Source organism: Acipenser ruthenus, chromosome 4 (assembly GCF_902713425.1).
Source record: "Acipenser ruthenus chromosome 4, fAciRut3.2 maternal haplotype, whole genome shotgun sequence".
NCBI lineage: Eukaryota > Metazoa > Chordata > Actinopteri > Acipenseriformes > Acipenseridae > Acipenser > Acipenser ruthenus.
In genome coordinates, this window is record NC_081192.1 from 72,405,806 (window position 1) to 72,428,176 (window position 22,371).

Sequence of the window (22,371 nt, forward strand, 5' to 3'; positions counted from 1 at the left end):
AAGACCAATCATTTCCTAATTCTGTTTACCGCCAGCTGCACAAAGTATTTATTTATTTATTTATTTATTTTTTTGTTTGTTTAATTTTATACTTTAAAATGTTCTAACAAACTGCAGTAGTTGTAATCTAACATAAGAGTATACAACTTTAGGGTGTTTTTTAAAATAAAAATGGTATTGTCTTTCTTGGGGGGGGAGTAACAAGTTATTTGGCGTAGTAATATACAAAATACCAAATGTTTAAATCATTCTGTGAAAGGAAGTGTGATTTGTTTGTTTTATTTTTTGTAAATTACAGTAATTTAAGTGATTTACATTTGTTTTCATATTTTGTAAGCCTTTATTTTATAGCTTGCATGATGTACTGTATACCGTGATATTAAGGTTACCACAGTATTTTTTTAAAGGTTATCATACCGTACAAATTTTATACCATCCTATCCCTACTGTAAATATCACAAGATACAGTAAGCTGGGGTCAATATGGGATCTTACTAATAAACTTTGAAAATCACTAAAGTGAATATTTATATGCATGCATGTTTAACACCCCCATTTACCACCGTTCCGAGCAAGTTTCCTCTTATGTTCATGTAATGCTTAGTCTTTTAGTTGTCTTTGAACATTAAAACTACCGTCCAGCGCTGTCTCTAGCTCAGTAAAGAAATACTGAGTTGTGGTAAACACTGCACTTTCCACCTCTGATGCAACTTTTCATTGACAGGCACTGATGTGAATATAGCGGCAACGGAAATGTAAGAACTGTTTTAAATCCTAAACCTAGGGATGCATTTTTGAGAGCACAACTTGCAATGTACCTTTTTGGCACTTAAAAATACCTACAATTTTAGTATTTGTTGTGAAAAGTTTTGTTTAATTCAGGTATTGGTCTGTTGCTTTTTGTGCTTTGTTATAGGATAAAGTTTGAAGTAATTATAGGTGACTCAGAATGCGGTACATTGAGAAATTTGTCATCACCATTATGCATCACCATTATGAGGACTGTTAGTTTACTAACACACAGACTTCCCTCTGTCTTGTGTGGGTACTGACTAAGTGGTTTTGCCAGTAGCTTGCACAGGTGGGCATCCCTGTACATTGCTACCCGTGGTAACTGCAAACCGAGTGGCCCCGTACCCCGGTACCGAGGTCACCGACCCGCTCAGCTCCCAACCCGGTGCCGCTATAAACCTTACCAGTACCGTACCGCACTGTACCGTCATTACCATTCTGTACCGACCCGGTGCCATGGGCACCGAACCGGTACCAAACCGACCTGTACCATCCCGGATCCATACCATCGGTACTGTACCATACCGACCCAATGCTACAGGCACCTAACTGGAACCGAACCGACTGGTACCGTCTGGTTCCGTACCATACCGGTGCTAAAGATACCGAACAGACCCCGTACCGTCCCGGTACCTTCCCGGTTGCTTGCTATTTACATAATGCCTGGATTTTATCCCTGTGACACATGCAATGCCAGCCTGCCTGTAGAGGACAAGAACGGCAGATGCTCTTCCTGCCTGGGGCCACAGCATGCAAAGGAGACACTGGTGAACCGCAGTTTCTGTGAGTTTTGTGCACATTTCTCCAAGCATATGCTGTTAAAGTTCTCTTCCTCCGAGGAAGTGGGTCATCAGCACAAATGGAGAAGCTCTGGGCAGCAGTTCTTGGCATCAGTTTCCCACCAAGGAATTGTCCTTGCAGAGTTGCTGCATGAATGTTTGGCCCCGCCTGTCCCTTTGGGGTCCCAGGGGGCTACAAGTGCAGATTGGGAGCAGGATAACGTGCTCTCCATTGTCGCCTCTGAGGAGGTGGGCAAACGGGAGCTGGTGTTCCCATCTGAGGAGGTGGAGTCAGACAGCACATCCTCAGTAGTTAAGCCCCCCTGTCTATGGGCATCCTATATAGGGTGCATGATGCGGAGAAGCTGGGCCTGGCCCAGTTTCCACCAGTCAAGGCTTCTATTGCTGCTTTGGTACAGACGCCTAATTTAGGGCTTTTGTCCAATGACGCTATCTGCCCCAACAAGCAGTGTCGGGTCTTGGAGGTGATCCTTAAGCCTGTCTATCAGCCAGTGAGTTCACCGCACGGCTAGGCAACTTTAACACCATTCTGGTAGCCTACCAGCCACATTTGCTGAGGCCCCTCTCTGACAACCACAGGCCATCACCACAACAACTGTATGAGTTGCGCCTGATTAATAAGAACCTGCTCTGTCTGTTTAAACTGAATGTGCAAGGGGTGGGTAGAAACCTGGCTGTGCTGGTAACCACACGCAGACAGCTTTGGCTTTCCCAGGCACGTGTGTCTAATGGGGATGAAGCGGCGCTATTGGATGCCCCTATTTCAATGGGGCATATGTTTGCATATGCTTTCATCGCTTTCAGGAATCCGACCGCTCAGACCGATCCTCGACATCAGACAGGTCAACCTGTATCTGAGCCGAAGGAGGTTCACCACGGTGGACATCAAAGACGCCTATTTCCACATCTCCATAAAACCAGCGGTTTGACTAAGGGAACAGAGTACGAGTTCAGGGTCTTGCCGTTTGGACTCTCTCTAGCTCTCCGTGCCTTTTCAAAGTGCACTGAAGTGATCCTGGCTCATTTGTGTCTCCAGCTCAGGGAGACACTCACACAGAACTTGTCACCGGCCACCTTCAACTGTTGGGTCTTACGGTGAATCATCTGTGAGTGTACTTGGCCGGCAGAGTGCAGAGAATAGCCGCATGTTTAGAACTCAACAGAGCGTTCACGGTAGTGACGCTAAACTTCTGGTCTTGATGGCAGCAGGGGGGCACAGGGTTTGTGGAACCCCACTTGGCAGGGTCTCCACATCAATAATTTGGAGCTGCAGGCAGTTTACCTGGCCTTGCAGAGATTTTTGCATGGAGGTTCGAGGGAGACGTGAACAACACAACAATGGTGGCCTATATAAACCACCCAGTCTCCATCATGTGGCCCGCAAGCTTTTGCTTTGGGCGCACGAGAACCTCCTCTCACTGCGGGCAGTACATATCGGCTTAGCCTTGAAGCATTCTGGTCATGCAGCAATCTTGCCCTTGCGACGGCTTGGATATACTGACCCATTCGGTAATGGTTACCCTTCGTACTTGAAAGGGAACGTTAGGTTATTATCATAACCCTGGTTACCTGAAATAAAAATGTAACCATTAACTTTCATGTCTTTCTTTTAAATTTGCAATCAAGGGTCATTCCACATTTTCAAGAATGGACAAACCATAGCTATTTCTATGAACAACTGTTTAAATACTATAAAGTGAATTAGCTTACACTTGTGCCCTGTCCACACTATGCCTTTAAGCCATATTAGTTGCTTTTAAACTGGCTTAAAAGTGCTAAATATGGTTAGCGTCCACACTACGCAGCGTTTAATACTGTACTCAAGATCCGGACTCGAGACCACCTCAGGGGGTAGTCTCGAGTCCGGTTCTAATTAGATCGCATAAGGTAGTGCGGTTTATCAGAAGGGTGGACGCTGTAATACCAAACTGCATCTTTTGTGTATCCTCCAATATCCCAAAATGCTTTGTGATATGTTTGGATAAATAGCCAGAACAGGCAACTGAAGGACTTGCTGTTAGTGTATACTCCACACTAGGTAGTCATTTTCATGCTTAAAAAAAATATGTCCAGACATCTCTGTTAAACTAGTGGGGAAAATAACAAAAGCACAACATTAAATTAGGCTTGTTAAAAACTACAGTATTATTTAGTTATTAATCACGCTGACATTATTCCAACTATTGCAATGTAAATACCATGAACACGTGATGCAGTAATATAGTATCAAATATTCACTTGATACCTGTTATTAAAAATAATGGTTTTCAAAATCTGCTGGGACATTCCAACAATGTGGTTTTCCAAGACAACACAAACATTCACCTGTTTTATTCTTTTTCTAATAGCATGTGTTGTTCTGTCAAGCAGGTGTTTGTCTAAGTAATTTCTTGCAAGTTTTTCATTATTTAATGTATTTTATTCCTCTCTGAAAATGAACTTTCATCAAAATGCACTTTCTTCAAAATGTCTGCTGATGCACACGTTTTAAGATGTAATTTTGCTTTTAATTGGACATGCTCTACCATCCTGTCTTGTTTAATTTTTAGCCTGTAAGTGCATCTTGTAGGTGTAGAGTATTGAGTATGCAGAGTTGCAGAATTAGCAATATCGAGAGCTGGATAAAAATTTATACCAATATTGTGAGATGCACATTTTGAGTGGGTTTAACAGCGTGCTTATATATTTCTCTTTTTTATAAGGGTGACTTATAGTATAATTATTTCATGAACAGGTTCTATTTTAACAGCATGTTTAGCAAGCTGCTAAAAATGAAGCAGACAGATAAGTAGTTCTGACTGTATTTGGCATATCCGTGAAGTGGTTCTGGGGCCCATTTCATAAAAGCGTTTTGCAATGATTCGCAATCGCAAGCACCACGCAAATAAAGTTGGGTTTCAATAAACTTTCGCAGAGCTACGACATTGCCGATTTTCACCAGAAACTTGCAACCTGTCCGAAGCAATTCCGGACAACACCAGTTTATCCATTCATGATTACTGGAAAGGAAAGCAGCAGCAGCAGGCCTAAATTGGCTCGTCTGTATTGCGAGTGCTGGCTTTACCTCTGTCCAGTGCAAACGAGTGAGCATTTTCAAGTTAAAAGTGTGAATGGAAGAAAGGAGCGTGCTTCCATGCCTAAACAATCTATTCAAATGTATGCAATGCTTTACTAAAACCAGTTAAAGATTTATCAGTCTTATTTTAGATACGGACATAGTTACAATGCTTTAACACTAAAACTGCCGCGGTTATACTCATACCTAGAATTGCCGACGGTGGTCATTATGACAGTTACATTTTAAACAACCTCAATATTAAAATGAAAGACAAACTATCGAATACAACTCAAAAGTTTTATTCAAGCACATCATATCAAATATCTGCACAGCAAAAAAAGACCATATTTAAATGAACAATTAAAAATAAAAGGGTTTATTTTCTAACTTACCACATATAATGCAAAAAAATTTAAACTATAATTAAATAACCATTTCAAAAGAAACTAGTGTGTAAACAGGCATATGTACATACAAAACTGCAACAACAAAATTAGTTTTTTTAAAAGTAACGTAAAAAAAGAAAATAACTCAATTCCCATTATATAACGTGAATGCGCTTTCAGGGAAACTGACTTCTGAGTAGCACAATCCACACAGATGTAACGCTTCTCAACTTTTCCTGTGCATTTAACACACACTGCTCTTTAACATTGGGCACAGATATCAGAAGTTTTATTTTTATTGCATTTAGCTACCTGGCATTGCTTTATCTTGCGTGTGCCACTGGGTGCAGCACTGAATCCAGGTTGAGCTGCATTTGCCACCAGCGAGAATCAGCTTTCACTGAGTACTGAGGGGCCATCTGGTCTAAAACGTCCATTCCGTACTTTGTGTCATTGTAGAAATCCACAGTCCCGATGGCAACTGACGTATAAAGGGAGCTGAGAATAATTATATTCTTTCTTGGCTTGCATTTGTAAACGACGTAGCACAGTCATTGTGTTTCAAAATTGTACTGGAGTACAGCTGCGGTTGCACGTTTTCGCAGATGGTGGAAGCTCTCTTCTTGCTTTATTCACTTTTCCAACCATGTTGTTTTTTTTTCTTCAACTGTTTTGGTTTCAGTCAAAACATTTTGTGCAGCCCGTCTTCCTACAGCGTCAACACCTGGAGATTTATAATTTCCCAAATAGTGCCATCCTTCCCAGTCTCCTGAATGCCTGTTTGTGCTGGCAATGCAGCTTGAGTCCCTATCCTTGGTACTGCTGCGGGTAAAACGGTTGGTATAGCTAGCACGCCTGCAGCTGCTACAGGAGATGAGACAGGCAAAGTGGCTGGCACTGCAGAGATTTCCCCAGGAATGCTGCTTCTGTCACAGCCTCTTCTGCGCCTGGGGAGCCCTTTTTGTGGTCGTGGCACTTCAGTAGCACCTTCCTCACTTTCACTGGTGGAACTGCCTGTTTCTAAATCCAGGATTCATGGCTGTCGTGATCACTCACATTCCCTATGTAGCAGGTCTAATTATTTTACTCTGAGCCAACTGGGGCTACCAGTGTTGAATAAGAAGAAGATGACGAAGAAACTGACACCAAAGCCAATTTGGAGAGGATGAAGTTTTTTTTATTATTATTATTTTCTGTACAAACATGATTTGCACTGCCCCCTGAGTGTCACTCTCTCTCTCATTGGCTTACACAGCGCTTCTCAGGCTCTCCAATACACACTGTGTATATATTTCAAAAATTACAATGTATACAGTACAATATACATCTATTTAAAAAAAAACATATTTACATTAACAGTGATCGTATAGTGAAGTAGTTATTTCCTGGAAAGATAAATTATATACATTAAAGTGGATTTTTAAAATACAGTACTCCAAACAAACATAAAACGTACCTGTACAAACAGAAAGAAAAACAGAAAATTGACTTCCACTACCCCTTATTCCATTTCATTGTGGACACAATGAGAATGGTTGGATTGGAGCCTGCAGTGTAAATGTGGTCTGAATTTCTTGGTTGCGTTTGAAGAAAAGTATTTGAGTCATTCCAGGTTTTACAATGAGATTAAATCAGTCCAACCCAAACTAAAAGGCTTTACAATTGTTAAAACACCACTTAAAGGGATCGGGCTCAATCCATCTCTGCCAAGAATCACTTGGGAATGTGGCCATTCCCTAATTAGGTAATTGAGTGCTAATTGGGGAGTGGCCACATGAATATAAGGAAAGCAAAATCTTTTGTTTTTTGGAGGTGTTTGACCTGTGTTTTGTAAATGTGTACTGAAGGCGAATGCCCAGCCTACAAGTGTCAATTATTTTTTTTGAACCTTTGGTTTGTTTGTTTTGTTCTGCTTCATTAATAAATGCTAAGCTTTAGCGCTTAAATTGCAGCTTTCCTGTCTGAGTTTTCTGTACTATTTCATCTGTTTCTCTTGGGTTTTGTGTTGCAATGCCTGTGTTGTTTATGTCTGCTGTCTAATTAAATGGTCTTTTACACTGCAGCAAATGTTAACCTTCCCTAAGATGCTCAAATCAGAAATATTTAGGAGTTTGGCAGGTAACACTGCTACTGTGTTGTGCCAAAAGGGCAGACGTTGTTAATTTTTTAGTTTTGAAAAGGTAGATGTCAATGATTGCTGATGTGATGAGGTAAACTTCTCTTTGTGTTTTGGTGCATGTAAGGCAAGGACCCTTTGTTGTTAGATAAATTCAGTTTGCATTTGATGGATCTCCTGATTGCCACAGTGCTTGAATCTTGATGAAAGTTGTCCCTGCTTTTAAAATTCTGGGATTGGATGTGCTTGTTGGAACCCCAACCCATTAGTACACTGAAAGCTAAAGGCTGAAATGGTGAAAAGAAAGTAGTTGTCCTATGTACTTGTGACAGAGAGCGAATTAATCCTAGTCAACAATCTCCCTTCCGACCTGTGAGGGCGCTGTATAACAGGAACAGTGTGCCTCGTACTGGATGGTCTGGCAGTTCATACCAGGGTCAGTCGGAAGCCAGCCATCCAGGAAGGGGGTGCAGTCACAATGCCAGAAGTCATAGCCCTAATGCGGTACACGATGTGTCAGTCATGGATTGCAAGAGACGTGACTTATCTAGCTATCGCAGGGGGCGTGACTAAGGGTATAACAGGGGGTGTGACGATCTAATCTTTTCCTTCATTATGGTTACTGAGAGGACCCGTTTAGGAAACAGAAGTAATTAATTATTGTGAGTGTTTTGTGTTTTGTTTGTTTGATTGTGCTAACTGTTTGTCTTATGTCACTGTTAGACAGTTAGCACTAACCAGGAGCTGTCGCTATTAGCCAGCACCAAAGACACAAACTGTTGTCTTTCAACCAACCTGCACTCGAGCACACACTGTCTGGAGAATTGACCGTGTCTGTGTTTGGTGTTGATATAAAGTGTTGTATTATTTCAGGACTGAATCCCTTGTTTTGCACGGAGTGATACACATGGCTGTGTAGAGCCCGTACTTATTATCTAAGTGTTGTTGACACGCAACCCAGCCAAATAAAGAGCTGTTTTTATGAACTTTCACTGTCTTGTGTGTGTTATTCCTGAGCACTGCACCAACTACACCTGCGCACTGCAAGCCACTTTGCCACAGTACTTAATCAGTGTAATCATTGCACCTATTTGATCATGAATGAACTCAAACTTTTTGCTTTTCTACATGGAGACACTAACTACTGCAAGCCTTTAAGAATGAATGGGAACAATTGTGGTGTAATGGTTAGAGCTGAGAGATTGGGTGCAGTGTGTTGTAGTGTTTATAGCTGAAAGACATAGACAGTGTGGTTTAACAGTTTGAGCTGTGGGACAAACTTTCTTTTATTTTTATTGTGTATTATTGTGCTCCCTTTAAGACAATTTAAAAAGACCCCCTCTCAAGGCATCTTATTTAGATTCTGGAGCGTTAGTGCCTCATCATTAGGAAATGCAATAAACAGTCTATTAAAGCATTTACACATAAATTAAATGGAGCAGGTTAGCCTCCTGGTGGGAGTGTGTTAATTAAGGTCGGATGGAGGCTGCAAGGTAAAATACCTCTTAAAACAGCAAGTGTATTTCCTTAAGTGCACAGCAATAGGCTAACTCTCATTTTCCAAAGTTTGAAGAAAAGTATTTGAGTCATTCCAGGTTTTACAATGAGATTAAATCAGTCAGGGCGTATATTTGTGTACAAATGTTGCTAGACAAGTACACTGCTACTCCTCAAAATGTTAATAACTAGCACATGTGTGTACATTTCTTTTTTTTCCTCAAAAAGTAACTCTATATGATGTACATTACATACAGATTCTTTTCAAGCACGATATGACCATGGTGTGGTTTGTCTGCATCAACAATAGCCAGTGTGGGTGGTAGCCACAGAAACAGGATCAAACACAATAGCCTGTTATCAGCTGTGTTATACTGTCCTGTACACCGTAACTGCTTCAAGTTACATTTCAGTAAATGTCAGTGTGTGGTTTTGTACTGTGTCATAGGCATAAAGGCCCTATTGCACAAGAAACACAGCGGTTTGACTGGCGGGTGATGATGGCGTTATCTATACCTGTAAAACAGATATGCAGACAGATAGAGAGACTGAATACATCAGCCCTCGAGTGTAGCTCTAATTTCACTGAAATGCTTTGTGCTGAGAAATTATTTATTCGAGTCTTGCAGGTACCTTTAAGACCCCTCTGTGTAAAAATTGAAAAGTATTTAGTTTTGATAAGGCAGCTATGGAAAGCCTTGAATGAATTCCTAGTTTTATAAGTAAAACAAAGCAGATTTAACAAGGCTGCTGCAGTCTAACTGTAGGAGAAATGGCGTGATGAATATATTCATATCTGACTCCAGGGAGCCTCAAAGAGCGAATTATCTACTGCCTATCGGGGGGCAAAGATTCCGGTGGACTCAGCATATACAATCCGTCTCAGCTTAGTCAAACAAGGTAGATTAAAACTGTGCTAAACCCAGACAGCGGCAAAGAGGCTCAGGGAATCGAAGTCTGCTGTACTGTATATCTATAACTTATCCTTTCTTTAATATAATTGCCCCACATTTTCCTGTTGTGTTATGTAACATACTTACATAATTATGCCATACATACTTATAGATTTGTGTAAAAAAAGGGCCTTTTCCTGTCCTCCTTTGGGGGAGTTTAAGACTAAATCCAAATACATTTGAAAATGAGTTTTTACAACTGTACATACACCCGTTGAGAAACTGTTCAAGTATCTCACATGACATTTTATTTAGTATTACTACAATTCGATTTTAGTGAAACACAGGACAACTGTCATCATGGATGTGACTTTTTTCCTGTGTAAAAATGGAGTAATGAACAGTGAAAGCTTATTTTGTTGCATGTGTTGCTATAGACACACTTCTTGACCAGTATTATTTTTTTTTGTATTGGTTTAAAAAAAGCAGCATTTTGGCTGATGTTTTTGTCAGATATAGAGGGGTACAGATCGAGGGACAGATTGGGAAGCATAAAGGGTTAAAGATTAAGGGAAGTATTAATATGGTATTATTAAACAGCAGAAACAAACTGAAGCTGTTTATATATCTATAGCCTTAACCACACAGAGTGTTCTGGCTTTTCTAATAATTGTCTTCTTTATTGGTAGCAAAGCTATTAACACAATTGTGAACCCTGGAAGTCAATTCCACTTTATCTCTGCAAGCTGTATACTTTTATAGCAAACATTGAAAGCCCTCTTCTGCAAAAGCACCCTGCAATTAAATTTTCATTGAAGTAAATTAGCTTGCTCTTGCAGCCTAGAAAAAGTGCTTTCACAGTTTTAAATCTCAGCTGTGTGGATGGATGGCTGGCTGGAATAAACCCATGTTCAAAGCTATTGCATTATGGCTCATGGGTTATTGGTTTAATACTTTCATGGTACAGTATCACCTTATACAGTTGCAGTAACAGGAGTCATAAATAAGAGACATTAAGACAAATTAATATTGCTTTATGAAACTTACCTGTCAGTAAGACAAGCTGGCCAACAATATTTTATGCTGTATATATGATACTGGAACCTGAGAACTGTTAGGGAGTTAGTGTCCTAAGAATGTATTGGAGGCTGTGTGGTCCAGTGGTTAAAGAAAAGGGCTTGTAACCAGGAGGTCCCGGGTTCAAATCCCACCTCAGCCACTGACTCACTGTGTGACCCTGAGCAAGTCACTTCACCTCCTTGTGCTCCGTCTTTCGGGTGAGACGTAGTTGTAAGTGACTCTGCAGCTGATGCATAGTTCACACACCCAAGTCTCTGTAAGTCGCCTTGGATAAAGGCGTCTGCTAAATAAACTAATAATAATGGCCTTGAGGTTATAAACGTCCTAAAAGATCAGCATCATTGTATCGAATTCGCGGTATAGTAATGACAGCTTTAGTAGCAAGTGATTTTCAATTGGAATTTGTTCATAAAATCAATCTGATAATGCTTTGAAATTGAGTAAATGAGGTCGTTAATTAACTCATTTCTTTGTAAAAAGCTTAATTGTCGCAGGTCACGTACATCACTTCATTTCTCAATGACTAAGTAAGGGGAATTCGTTAATCAAAATGCATGCTAACGAGATCTAAAAAGATAATTTGCTGTTTTCACCTGCTAGAAGTGTACAGGGACAACGGACACCTCCCCGTTCCCAGGCTGTGTTTGTCCCTCTGCGCCGCGCTGGCCGACATGCAGGTAGAGGGGGGAAATAGTATTTCTAATCAGAAATTCTTTAATTTATTTTTTGATGGGCCGAGGCCATCTATGTAGGCTTGGTTGGAATTTATTTTCTTATGTTGACATTTACTTTTTTATGTATTTTAGTAGGTACGATTGTAGGCTATAAATACATACATTTCAAGTGTCATTTGTGTTTGTAGTTGTTAGTTATTATACATGTATACCATTTATGTAACACTTCATTATATATTTATTACATTTTTAAAATTATGATACTCCCTAACCCTCTCTAATCATGTTGAATGCATTTTCTCTGGCAGTCTTTGCTCACCTCCGCGATAAATAAACTCAACAAGATTAGAAGTAGCCATCGAACATTTGCAATATTATTTTATATGCATACAAACGTGTGAAGATGGAAGTGTATATTGTAGATACAGTAAGTGTGGGGGTGGGGTCTGACAACATGTATACTTGCAAATCTTTGACGTATAGCTATGTTGTGCAGGATATAACATGCTACAAAGATCCTAGCCACAGTTTGGGGGTCGTATTGAAGCATGCCCCCTGATTTGTCAAGGCACTGAAACCTCATTTTTAGAAAACCAAGACTCTTAGGTTTTTATTTGTATAATTCAAATAAAAATCAACAGTAGAGGTCAGTTGTCATATAATGTCGTGTCCAGAGTTCAATATGATTATTAAGCGGATTGTGTCAAATGTAAGTCACATATGTTTCATTTGTTATAGGATACATCACAAATCACCGGCACGTTTAGTGAATTAACCCTGGCCCTGTACAATATCAGGCTTGCACTCAAGCTCTTAAATTACATTTGCTGCTACTGCTGCCACTCCCAGAAAACCCATACTGTATCTTGCTTATTCTCTTTTTTTTAACACCAAATAACTTAAATACTGTTTCAAGGCGAGTTACAGTGCCTTGCGAAAGTATTCGGCCCCCTTGAACTTTGCGACCTTTTGCCACATTTCAGGCTTCAAACATAAAGATATGAAACTGTAATTTTTTGTGAAGAATCAACAACAAGTGGGACACAATCATGAAGTGGAACGAAATTTATTGGATATTTCAAACTTTTTTAACAAATAAAAAACTGAAAAATTGGGCGTGCAAAATTATTCAGCCCCCTTAAGTTAATACTTTGTAGCGCCACCTTTTGCTGCGATTACAGCTGTAAGTCGCTTGGGGTATGTCTCTATCAGTTTTGCACATCGAGAGACTGAAATTTTTGCCCATTCCTCCTTGCAAAACAGCTCGAGCTCAGTGAGGTTGGATGGAGAGCATTTGTGAACAGCAGTTTTCAGTTCTTTCCACAGATTCTCGATTGGATTCAGGTCTGGACTTTGACTTGGCCATTCTAACACCTGGATATGTTTATTTGTGAACCATTCCATTGTAGATTTTGCTTTATGTTTTGGATCATTGTCTTGTTGGAAGACAAATCTCCGTCCCAGTCTCAGGTCTTTTGCAGACTCCATCAGGTTTTCTTCCAGAATGGTCCTGTATTTGGCTCCATCCATCTTCCCATCAATTTTAACCATCTTCCCTGTCCCTGCTGAAGAAAAGCAGGCCCAAACCATGATGCTGCCACCACCATGTTTGACAGTGGGGATGGTGTGTTCAGGGTGATGAGCTGTGTTGCTTTTACGCCAAACATAACGTTTTGCATTGTTGCCAAAAAGTTCGATTTTGGTTTCATCTGACCAGAGCACCTTCTTCCACATGTTTGGTGTGTCTCTCAGGTGGCTTGTGGCAAACTGTAAACGACACTTTTTATGGATATCTTTAAGAAATGGCTTTCTTCTTGCCACTCTTCCATAAAGGCCAGATTTGTGCAGTATACGACTGATTGTTGTCCTATGGACAGAGTCTCCCACCTCAGCTGTAGATCTCTGCAGTTCATCCAGAGTGATCATGGGCCTCTTGGCTGCATCTCTGATCAGTCTTCTCCTTGTATGAGCTGAAAGTTTAGAGGGACGGCCAGGTCTTGGTAGATTTGCAGTGGTCTCCTTCCATTTCAATATTATCGCTTGCACAGTGCTCCTTGGGATGTTTAAAGCTTGGGAAATCTTTTTGTATCCAAATCCGGCTTTAAACTTCTCCACAACAGTATCTCGGACCTGCCTGGTGTGTTCCTTGTTCTTCATGATGCTCTCTGCGCTTTAAACGGACCTCTGAGACTATCACAGTGCAGGTGCATTTATACGGAGACTTGATTACACACAGGTGGATTCTATTTATCATCATTAGTCATTTAGGTCAACATTGGATCATTCAGAGATCCTCACTGAACTCCTGTAGAGAGTTTGCTGCACTGAAAGTAAAGGGGCTGAATAATTTTGCACGCCCAATTTTTCAGTTTTTTATTTGTTAAAAAAGTTTGAAATATCCAATAAATTTCGTTCCACTTCATGATTGTGTCCCACTTGTTGTTGATTCTTCACAAAAAATTACAGTTTCATATCTTTATGTTTGAAGCCTGAAATGTGGCAAGAGGTCGCAAAGTTCAAGGGGGCCGAATACTTTCGCAAGGCACTGTATATACTTTTTTTGATAATTAAAACCCTCCTTTTCCAAGTGCAAATTAGCTCCTGATAAATTATGACAGTTAACACGGATTTGCTTTTAAATTCCCATGCAAACAAAATAAATAGTTACAAGAATCACTGCTCGTTATGATATTAACATTATTTCATAAATCAAAATAATTTCAGTAATCACATTAGCACGATTTAATAACAAAATAGGCATAAAAATAGGCCTATATTTATCACACAGAAGTTTGTGTGAGAATGTCCATAGACTGTGTATGGTCATTTCCTTGTGTTAGAATGATGGTACTACAAGGTAAGATCAAACTCCTATTAAATCAGCTAAAGATTCACAATCAGTGCAATATGTAAAATAATAACATTCTCATTAGGTTTATGTTATTGTGAGAAGTATTGCTGAAATTGCAATGTTTGACACATTTCATTCTTTCATAAATGATTGCAGTTATATACCAAATATGGTGTTATTAATATTGTTATTATTATTTAGGCAGTAGTATGATCTAAATGTTGATTACCACTACCATGATTCTTACTTTGTGACTCCATTGTTTCAGTTATACATTGGTAATTACAGAAGATATTAAGATGATATGTTGTAAAAGGTGTGCAGGCTATTAAGAAATTCCTATACATTCACATACAGCCAGTGGCAGCTTTTGAGGCCCCTATTCCCTATTCTTACCAGTAATATTACAATACAAAAACTTTCAAACAGAACGACAACGACACTATTAAATGTATTGCATTTTACTACAGGAATCGCAAAAAAACACTCACACAGTTAGAAATTAACCTTTTGTGCTCTCGTAGCGGCAAAGTCTGCAATACAGCGGAATAATCCCGTTTTGTCAGACGTTCCTGCGACATTGTAGAAAGTAAATAGTTTTTTTTTTTATTAATTTCATGTTTAGGCAAGAAAAGCTCCTCTCTCCTGACACTAGTCAATAATATTGAGGTTAGGCTACTGGTCCAGCAAATTTCACTTGTAGATGTAGTCGAGCATCGCAGGACGATACATTGCGTATTTATTTGAATTTGTATCCAGATTCAAACATGCAGCCCTACGCGTGTGAGACGACTATACATGAATTCCCCTCAAGTTTGCAGCACTGACGAAGCTTTGTTTGCAGTGTGTTGAAATTGGTTCATTTTTAAATGGCACATACGGACGAACTTGCGCACAGCTTTAAACCACAACACGTTGTGTTTTGTTCTGTTTATGGCTTGTGGCATATAGATAAAACAAATGGTAAAATGGCTAATAAATCATTCATTCTGTTGCAGACTTGAGGAGAATATACGTTTTTTAATAGTAACTGAGCCACGACAACAGAGGCCCCCTTGCTGGCCTGTGCTCCATACAATTGCATGGGCTGTGTGTGCCTAAAACCACTCCTGCAATACGTCAAAACATAATTTTAAAATGGCTGATCTCAATTTTAAAATGGCTGATCTCGCACTTTTGGAAGACTTTACTAATGCTGCTTTTCGGCAAGAGTGTTTCAGGATTTATATGATTTATTCTCAACAAGTACAGAAGAACACAAGTTCTATTGGCTTTTTGACATGCAACTTTTAGGCTACTCCCTCTTGATCAGTGCTGCCAGATTGGCATTTTTCCAGTCAAATTTGACTTGTTTTGAAAGCCTCTAGCGTGTAAATGTTGTCTTTGGTGGTTTGGTTATTTTTTGGCTATTTTTATCATGCATGTTTTTTTCTATTTCTTTCGATGAGGTCATCACCACAATGCCCTGTATAGTATATTATGTCTTCCCCACGTCTTTCTTTTCTGGAGCTCTGCATCCAATAAAATTACAAATCACACAAACGAGCACTTATTTTTTTATTCATCATCAATTTAACTATCAGTACAATTAGAATTGTTTATTTTTTTTAAAAAAAAATTATAAAGACTATCTGCTGACAGTTCTAGACAATTAAATTTTACACAACAGTCCATTTTTCCAGGACCTGCTTTTGATCTCATCAGATTAAAAACAGTACTGTAAGTTGCGCAAGGAAAAAAAAACAAGCAAAGCAGATAAATACTTTCTAACATTACTTACCAGTGTTTTTTTTTTTTTTTTTTTTTAAATAACTGTGTAGCCCTTATATATGTTAAATCTTAAAAGCAAGAGCAGTTCATGTGAACTCTTTGATGGGACCTCCACAACCTTATCCACCAGACAATGCTTTTTTCTTTGGTTCACAACAGTTGCACTATCCTGTGTATTACATGCATGACTGTGTGCCTGTGTTTGTTGTTGTTTCAGCGACCCAGGTGAGCCCCACAGAGCTGCAGGATGTGTTTCAGGAGACTTCTTCAAACACCTTCCAGATCAACGGAAACGGTACTTCACAGCGTTCCTTCGTCACCCGCATGTGTCTCTGAGTGTGTTTGTGTCTGCCTTGTGGAAGATGAAAGTATAAGGAAATATAAAAGTGGTTGTGTTTAAAATGTTAGCTTTGCTTTTGTCTGTACCGAGTTTTGAAAACATATAGGGTCAATTGCAGCGTACCAATTATTTAGTACACATAAAGTGGACTAAAATGCAGACGAGAAAATCCTGCAAATCAGTGCTAACTTAATCCTGATTACTGCGTACCCAGCAGGTGATCTCGGTAATTGGTTTAACTGATCAGAACAAGTGGAATAAATTAGACCAATAATGGGGATAACGTACAGATCTGGCCAAAAGTTTTGCATTACCCTATAGAATTAACACATTTTGCTTCACAAAAGTCAAATGAAACCTGCTAAATTATATTACGTTAATATATTAAAATACATACCACTTTGTAGTTTTCTTATATGCTTAAAAAACTGACATTTCGCAATCTAACATGAAATACTGTACTACTATTATGCATTTTTATTACATCAAACATATTTAAGTAAAAATAAATGTAATGTGTTTTTGTGCACATTTCATACTGGCAGATCATACTTACATTTAAGCTGCCGACTATGGCACACCAAATTATTATATTAATTAATTTATAGATATCTCAAAATATTTGAAGATATCTCTAAATGGCTTCCAGATATCTCAAATATTTTGCGATATCTCTAAATAATTTTAAGATATCTCAAATACATTTAGAGCTATCTCAAAATTATTTCCAGATATCTTTAAAATGAACTTAAAATGAGATATCTAAAACACATTTTCAGATATCTGTAAATCATTTTAAGATATCTCACAATGTTTTTGAGATATCTTTAAATCATTTTCAGATATCTCTAAATAACTTCCTGAATGAACATTCCATCAATGAACAGGAAGTTATTTCGAGATATCTCTAAATAACAGTTTGGCATACCATGCAAACAAAACTTTATTTAAAGATGCATTTGTATTATTTTTAGATATCTCAAAATTAAATTAAGATATCTTCAAAAAGGTTTATTTACAGACAGCTAATATTCATTTAAAGATATATGCAAATGATTTACAGATATCTCTAAGTATTTCAAGAGATGCAATTTCAAATATCTGTGAATGAAAATTTGGATTGCCAGAGCTGACACTGTTGCATAGGCACATAGAAAGTTTAATTGCATTATAATGGACTATTAGTTGTTTATAGTTAAAACATATTTACAAAAAGTGTATTACGTTAAACTGAAAACTGAATCAAATGTGCATGACTAAAACATGTAAGAAGTGTACGTAATAACGTTTTCAAATGTACTAGCCATTTCAAAGGGAAAATGCAGCTGTTTGCATAAAAATTGAAGCAGTAAATGCTTAGAACGAGCAAACATACTAAGTTAGTCTTATCCCTCACAGTACTAAGCTAATTCACTTGAACAGGATCATCACAAATCTGATTTGGTACACTGCAATCGGGATCTTGTTTAGTCTGATTTAGCAGATGATCCACCTGTGATGATTAACTTCTGGTACGCTGCAATTGGGATTTGAAGGTGTACTAACTTCAGTCCAATCAAGTGGACTAAACCTGCTTAATCCACTAGTTAGACACATCAAGTGGACTACATTTGGTACACTGCAAATAACCCATAGATTTTTCAATGATTATTATTATAGACATACATTTTAAACTGTAATATGTACTTAGGCTTCATTCAAACAATAAGCATTGTTATAGCATTTTAAAGGTTGTCTCTCTCATTGATTAATTGTAAGATTTCAATAAATATTAGCATACAAGTTAAGGCTACTCTTACTCCAAGTTAGGGTTCAGAGAATATCTGCTTAGGCGGGAACTGTTTCTTGAGCTCTGTGGTACTGGCAATGTATAATGGTTTTAAAAATGCTAAGTGGTGGTATGGAGGTAGATCTGGCTGGTCTGGTGTGCTATAGAAGTTTGTCTACAACAAGTGAAAACACTTATGATTAGGGTTGGACTTGGCTCTGGATTTTGAGCTAAAACAGGATCTAAACATATATTATTATTATTATTATTATTATTATTATTATTATTATTATTATTAGTAATTTCTTAGCAGACATCCTTATCCAGGATGACTTACAAGATATCACATTATTTTTACATACAATTACCCATTTATACAGTTGGGTTTTTACTGGAGCAATCTAGGTAAAGTACCTTGCTCAAGGGTACAGCAGCAATGTCCCCCACCTGGGATTGAACCCACAACCCTCCGGTTAAGAGTACAGAGCCCTAACCACTACTCCACACTGCTGCCCCTATACTTTTTTTTTGCCAGGCACAATTCAGTTCTGTTAGTTCTAACTTAAGTTCACAACTCACCTTTTCAAAACATAACAAAATCGAAATGTTTGTTATTTAATTTTAGTATTTCTTAATTCTGCACTATTGAGTGTTTATTATTTATGGATGATACAAATTGGAGAGAGGAAACAGAAGTCACAAAATGTGGTCTAAGGTACTTCAAGTCTGAATCGATACCCTGTCTGTGTTGGCTCTTCACCATGTTGTTGATGAATCTGCATTACTGCATCCTTACTGAGGCCCTGGCTCTGCCTCTTACCCTTTCCTAATCCCCCGCATTGTTCCCTTCACAGTGCTGACCCTGGAGAAGAGCCTTCAGTCACTCGGCACCTCCAGAGACACCCCAGAACTCCGGGAGACTTTGTAAGTCATTCCTGTTGCTCTTAGTCTGCATCTTTATACTATGTGCAGGAAGTGCATGCACTTTTAAAGGATGCTCAAGTCAGCGTAATGGTAAATCACAACTATTTCAGCACTATTGAATGTTTAATAGGTGTGGAGGATTTCAATAGTCTATCACATGATCAAGCGACCCAGACAATGCATTTTTGTAAATGTATTCTGGCATGTTTGGCTTATCCACATCATGGCTGGTCTGTAACTTTGACAATATATTGTCCCTGTAACACAGAGGTGATGGTAGACTTCATCCTACTGATGTGGTATCTTGTGCTTATTAATAGTTTGCAGTATTGTAACTGTAAGTAAACTATTCCTGGGATGACTGGGAATCACAGAGACTGTAAACATCTAAAGGTTAGGCCCTTGCAACTCCTTATGGCTCATTTCCCAGATACCTGGAAGTGCACTGACTGGTAATGGCTGAAAACACATCAGCTTCTGGTCAATGGTTTTAGAATGCAACTGAAAAAATTAAAATTAAAATTAAAAAAATTAAAATTATAAGTATATTGAAAGCAAGGGCTTCCACACAGGTGTGGATCATGCGTTTAATTAAGCAAATAACTATATTTATGGCTAGCATGGCTGCAAGAGGAGACCTCAGTGACTTTGAAAGAGGGGTGATTGTTGGGGCGCGTTTGACAGGAGCTTCAGTGACCAAGACAGCTCAACTTGCTGATGTTTCACGAGCAACGGTGTCTAAGGTGATGTCGGCATGGAACTCCGAGGGAAAGACATCATCAGCAAAGGGCAACAGTGGGCAGAAGCGCATAATCCAGGATCGTGATATCCATGCATTAGTTCGAAGTGCAAGGCAAAACAGGCGAGCAACTGCAGATCAATTGACTGCAAATTTCAACCTGGGGTGCAAGCAGCCAGTTTCATCAAAAACTGGTCCGCGGAGAACTCCACGGAGCAGGATACCATATGGCCCAAAGCCCTATTAAGTGACTTTACATTGGTGTTTCCATTTTTTTGTCCACTACCTGTATGTCCCAATTTGTTTTAAGTTTGTCTGGTTAGTTGTTTTTTCTTGGCAAAACCCAAATCATTTTTTTTTGTTTTGTTTTGTTTTAAAGTGTAACCTCACAGGAACAACTCCCCAGTGTAAAACACTTACCGCGCTCCATCTTACAATAAAAAATAAAAAGCAATAGATGCTAGCCAAGATTTTAAAATCTTTTACCTCTTAATCACTAGAATTCCCTTAGAACCCTGGTCTTCAGAATTAGAGACAAACACTGTCTGTCTGCACCAGGCTGGTCTTACTCGACAGTTCAACAATGGACATGATAAATAGTAACAGAACATTACTCTTAAAGAAAAATAAAGGAAACAATGTCTTTCTGGAAAATGTAAACATATAATAAGAGGGCAGGTATTACAAATAGTGGCTGAACATTAGCATTTGCAGGGAGACATTATTTGACTTTATTTGAAAGTATTTGGTTTTGTGTCATTACTTTATTTTACGATGATTTGAATACAGGGTGTTCTATCACATAATGTAATAGATATCAATTTATCTTTTTTTTTGCAAGTATTACAATTCAGTATATTAAGTTGTGTAGTTGTACCAGGTAATTGTATCTGTATTAATCCAACAGAACACAACAATACCCAAAGCTAAACCACATATCCTGTAGTTCTAGCATGTCCTGTAAATATTCCTGGATTCATTTAAAACTATGCTTGTGTCCAAGTCATTGTTCTGATCCCCTCACAGGAGATTTAAATCACAGCTTTAGTCCATTTTAATCTGCTGTTTCCATTTCACAAATCCGATTACATCAAATATCAAACATAAGGTTGCAGATATCAGAATAATAAACAATTCCAATTACTGTGGATTAAAGGCTTATTAATGTTTAATATCTATGTTATGGCTGTCAGAGATTAAAAATTCCTAAAGTAAAAAAAAAAAAAGTTTTCAAAGAGAATCTGACCATCAAGGGACTGTCTCTGGCTGGGTGTAATAACCTGCTATGTCTCAAATTGTTTTTGGGTAGTAATGCATGGGTTGCAGGGGAACTCTTTTTTCAACAGAAGGTTTCATTTCCAAAAGCTAAACAAAAACAAATGACAGGTTTAATGCTGTAGTTCTCAGTTGTAGTGTGCAAGGTATATTTGTATTTGGACTAGTTTACAGTTAGTTGTTATCATATAATACTTTATTTGAATTCAAAATCATGTAGAACCCACCAATATTGAAATAATCAGACTGGACAACACTTCTAGTGAATATAAAGCAACAGTTTTATTAGGAATAAAACTAAAAACAAAAAATTAATAGTGCAACAACTAAACTAAAAGTAAGACAGAAAGGAAGAATTAACTAAACAGTACAGAAAAGAAAGTTTAAACATCGACACCCCACTCCTGATAGTTGATCAGCGATCCAAAGCAATCTATGGGAGATTCCCTTAAAGGTTACAACCGCACTCCTGACAATTATTTAAGACGAAGGTTAGTCTTAACAGGGGTATCGTTAGTAACACAAATATTTACTTTCGTTAATATTTGATAATCAAAGCATCGTTAAATCAGTCTCATATTCTCACTCTTGCAAGATAAAACACTGTTTGCATCCAGACAACCTATCAAGAATTATCTATTATCAAGACAGCTAAATTTGGATTCTGGCTTAAACGCAGAATGATAATTGCCTTGTAAAACCCACATCAATTTGTATAAATCACATACAAACAATTACTATAGTGTTCATTAACTCAAAGCATGAATTGAAATCAATAATAATTTTCTTATATTCTACCTAAAACAAAACGTTAATTTTACTTTATAAAGTCTGCTTATTCAAGTTCATAAAAGGATAACTCTAGGTGTTGAATACTTAACAGATTTTTACTTCTCCTTCAACAAAACAGGCGCTTGAAGGCTTTCCTGTTGGCAAAGAAATTCCAGGTTCTCGGGTCTGTCGTCTTTGCTTTTTGTGTTTCCTTTCCAGGGGACTAAAGAAATGTCTTTACAAAAACAAGAGTCATTACAAGAGTCAGTACAAATATGTTTAAAAATGTTATGATCAACAATAGTGATTACTGTTGTGTTTAACAGCTGCTTGTAATTTTAAAAAATATTTCGCACTGGTAATTAATTACTACAAATGTCATTTTTTTTTTCTCGCAGAATGGTCAATCGACTTCTAAATCATTAACCAACTGGATTTATAAGATTTAAATTTAACGTGAAAAAAACTTTACGTAGCTAGCATGGACACAAGCATGACTTTAATTTGTGTCTTCATGGGAGTAACATTTAAAAACTCAGTAACTTACTAGTTTCATCGTGTACATTTAGAAAATGATATATTATTTCTCTCCGTAGAGCGGTTCCCAGAATTCATCGATACACATATTTTACTTTTA

The 22,371-nt window shown here is 38.2% G+C and overlaps 1 protein-coding gene across 2 annotated transcripts in view; it reads left to right on the top strand.

Annotated features, from left to right (window-relative positions):
• Positions 1 to 22,371, top strand: part of tsnare1 (T-SNARE Domain Containing 1) — a 265,495-nt gene that overhangs the window by 40,272 nt on the left and 202,852 nt on the right. For both annotated transcript variants that reach the window (XM_033999014.3, XM_034917187.2), the window contains exons 3-4: positions 16,135 to 16,212; positions 18,880 to 18,949. In XM_033999014.3, the coding sequence (XP_033854905.2) occupies positions 16,135 to 16,212; positions 18,880 to 18,949 (148 nt within the window). The remainder of the gene's footprint in view (positions 1 to 16,134; positions 16,213 to 18,879; positions 18,950 to 22,371) is intronic.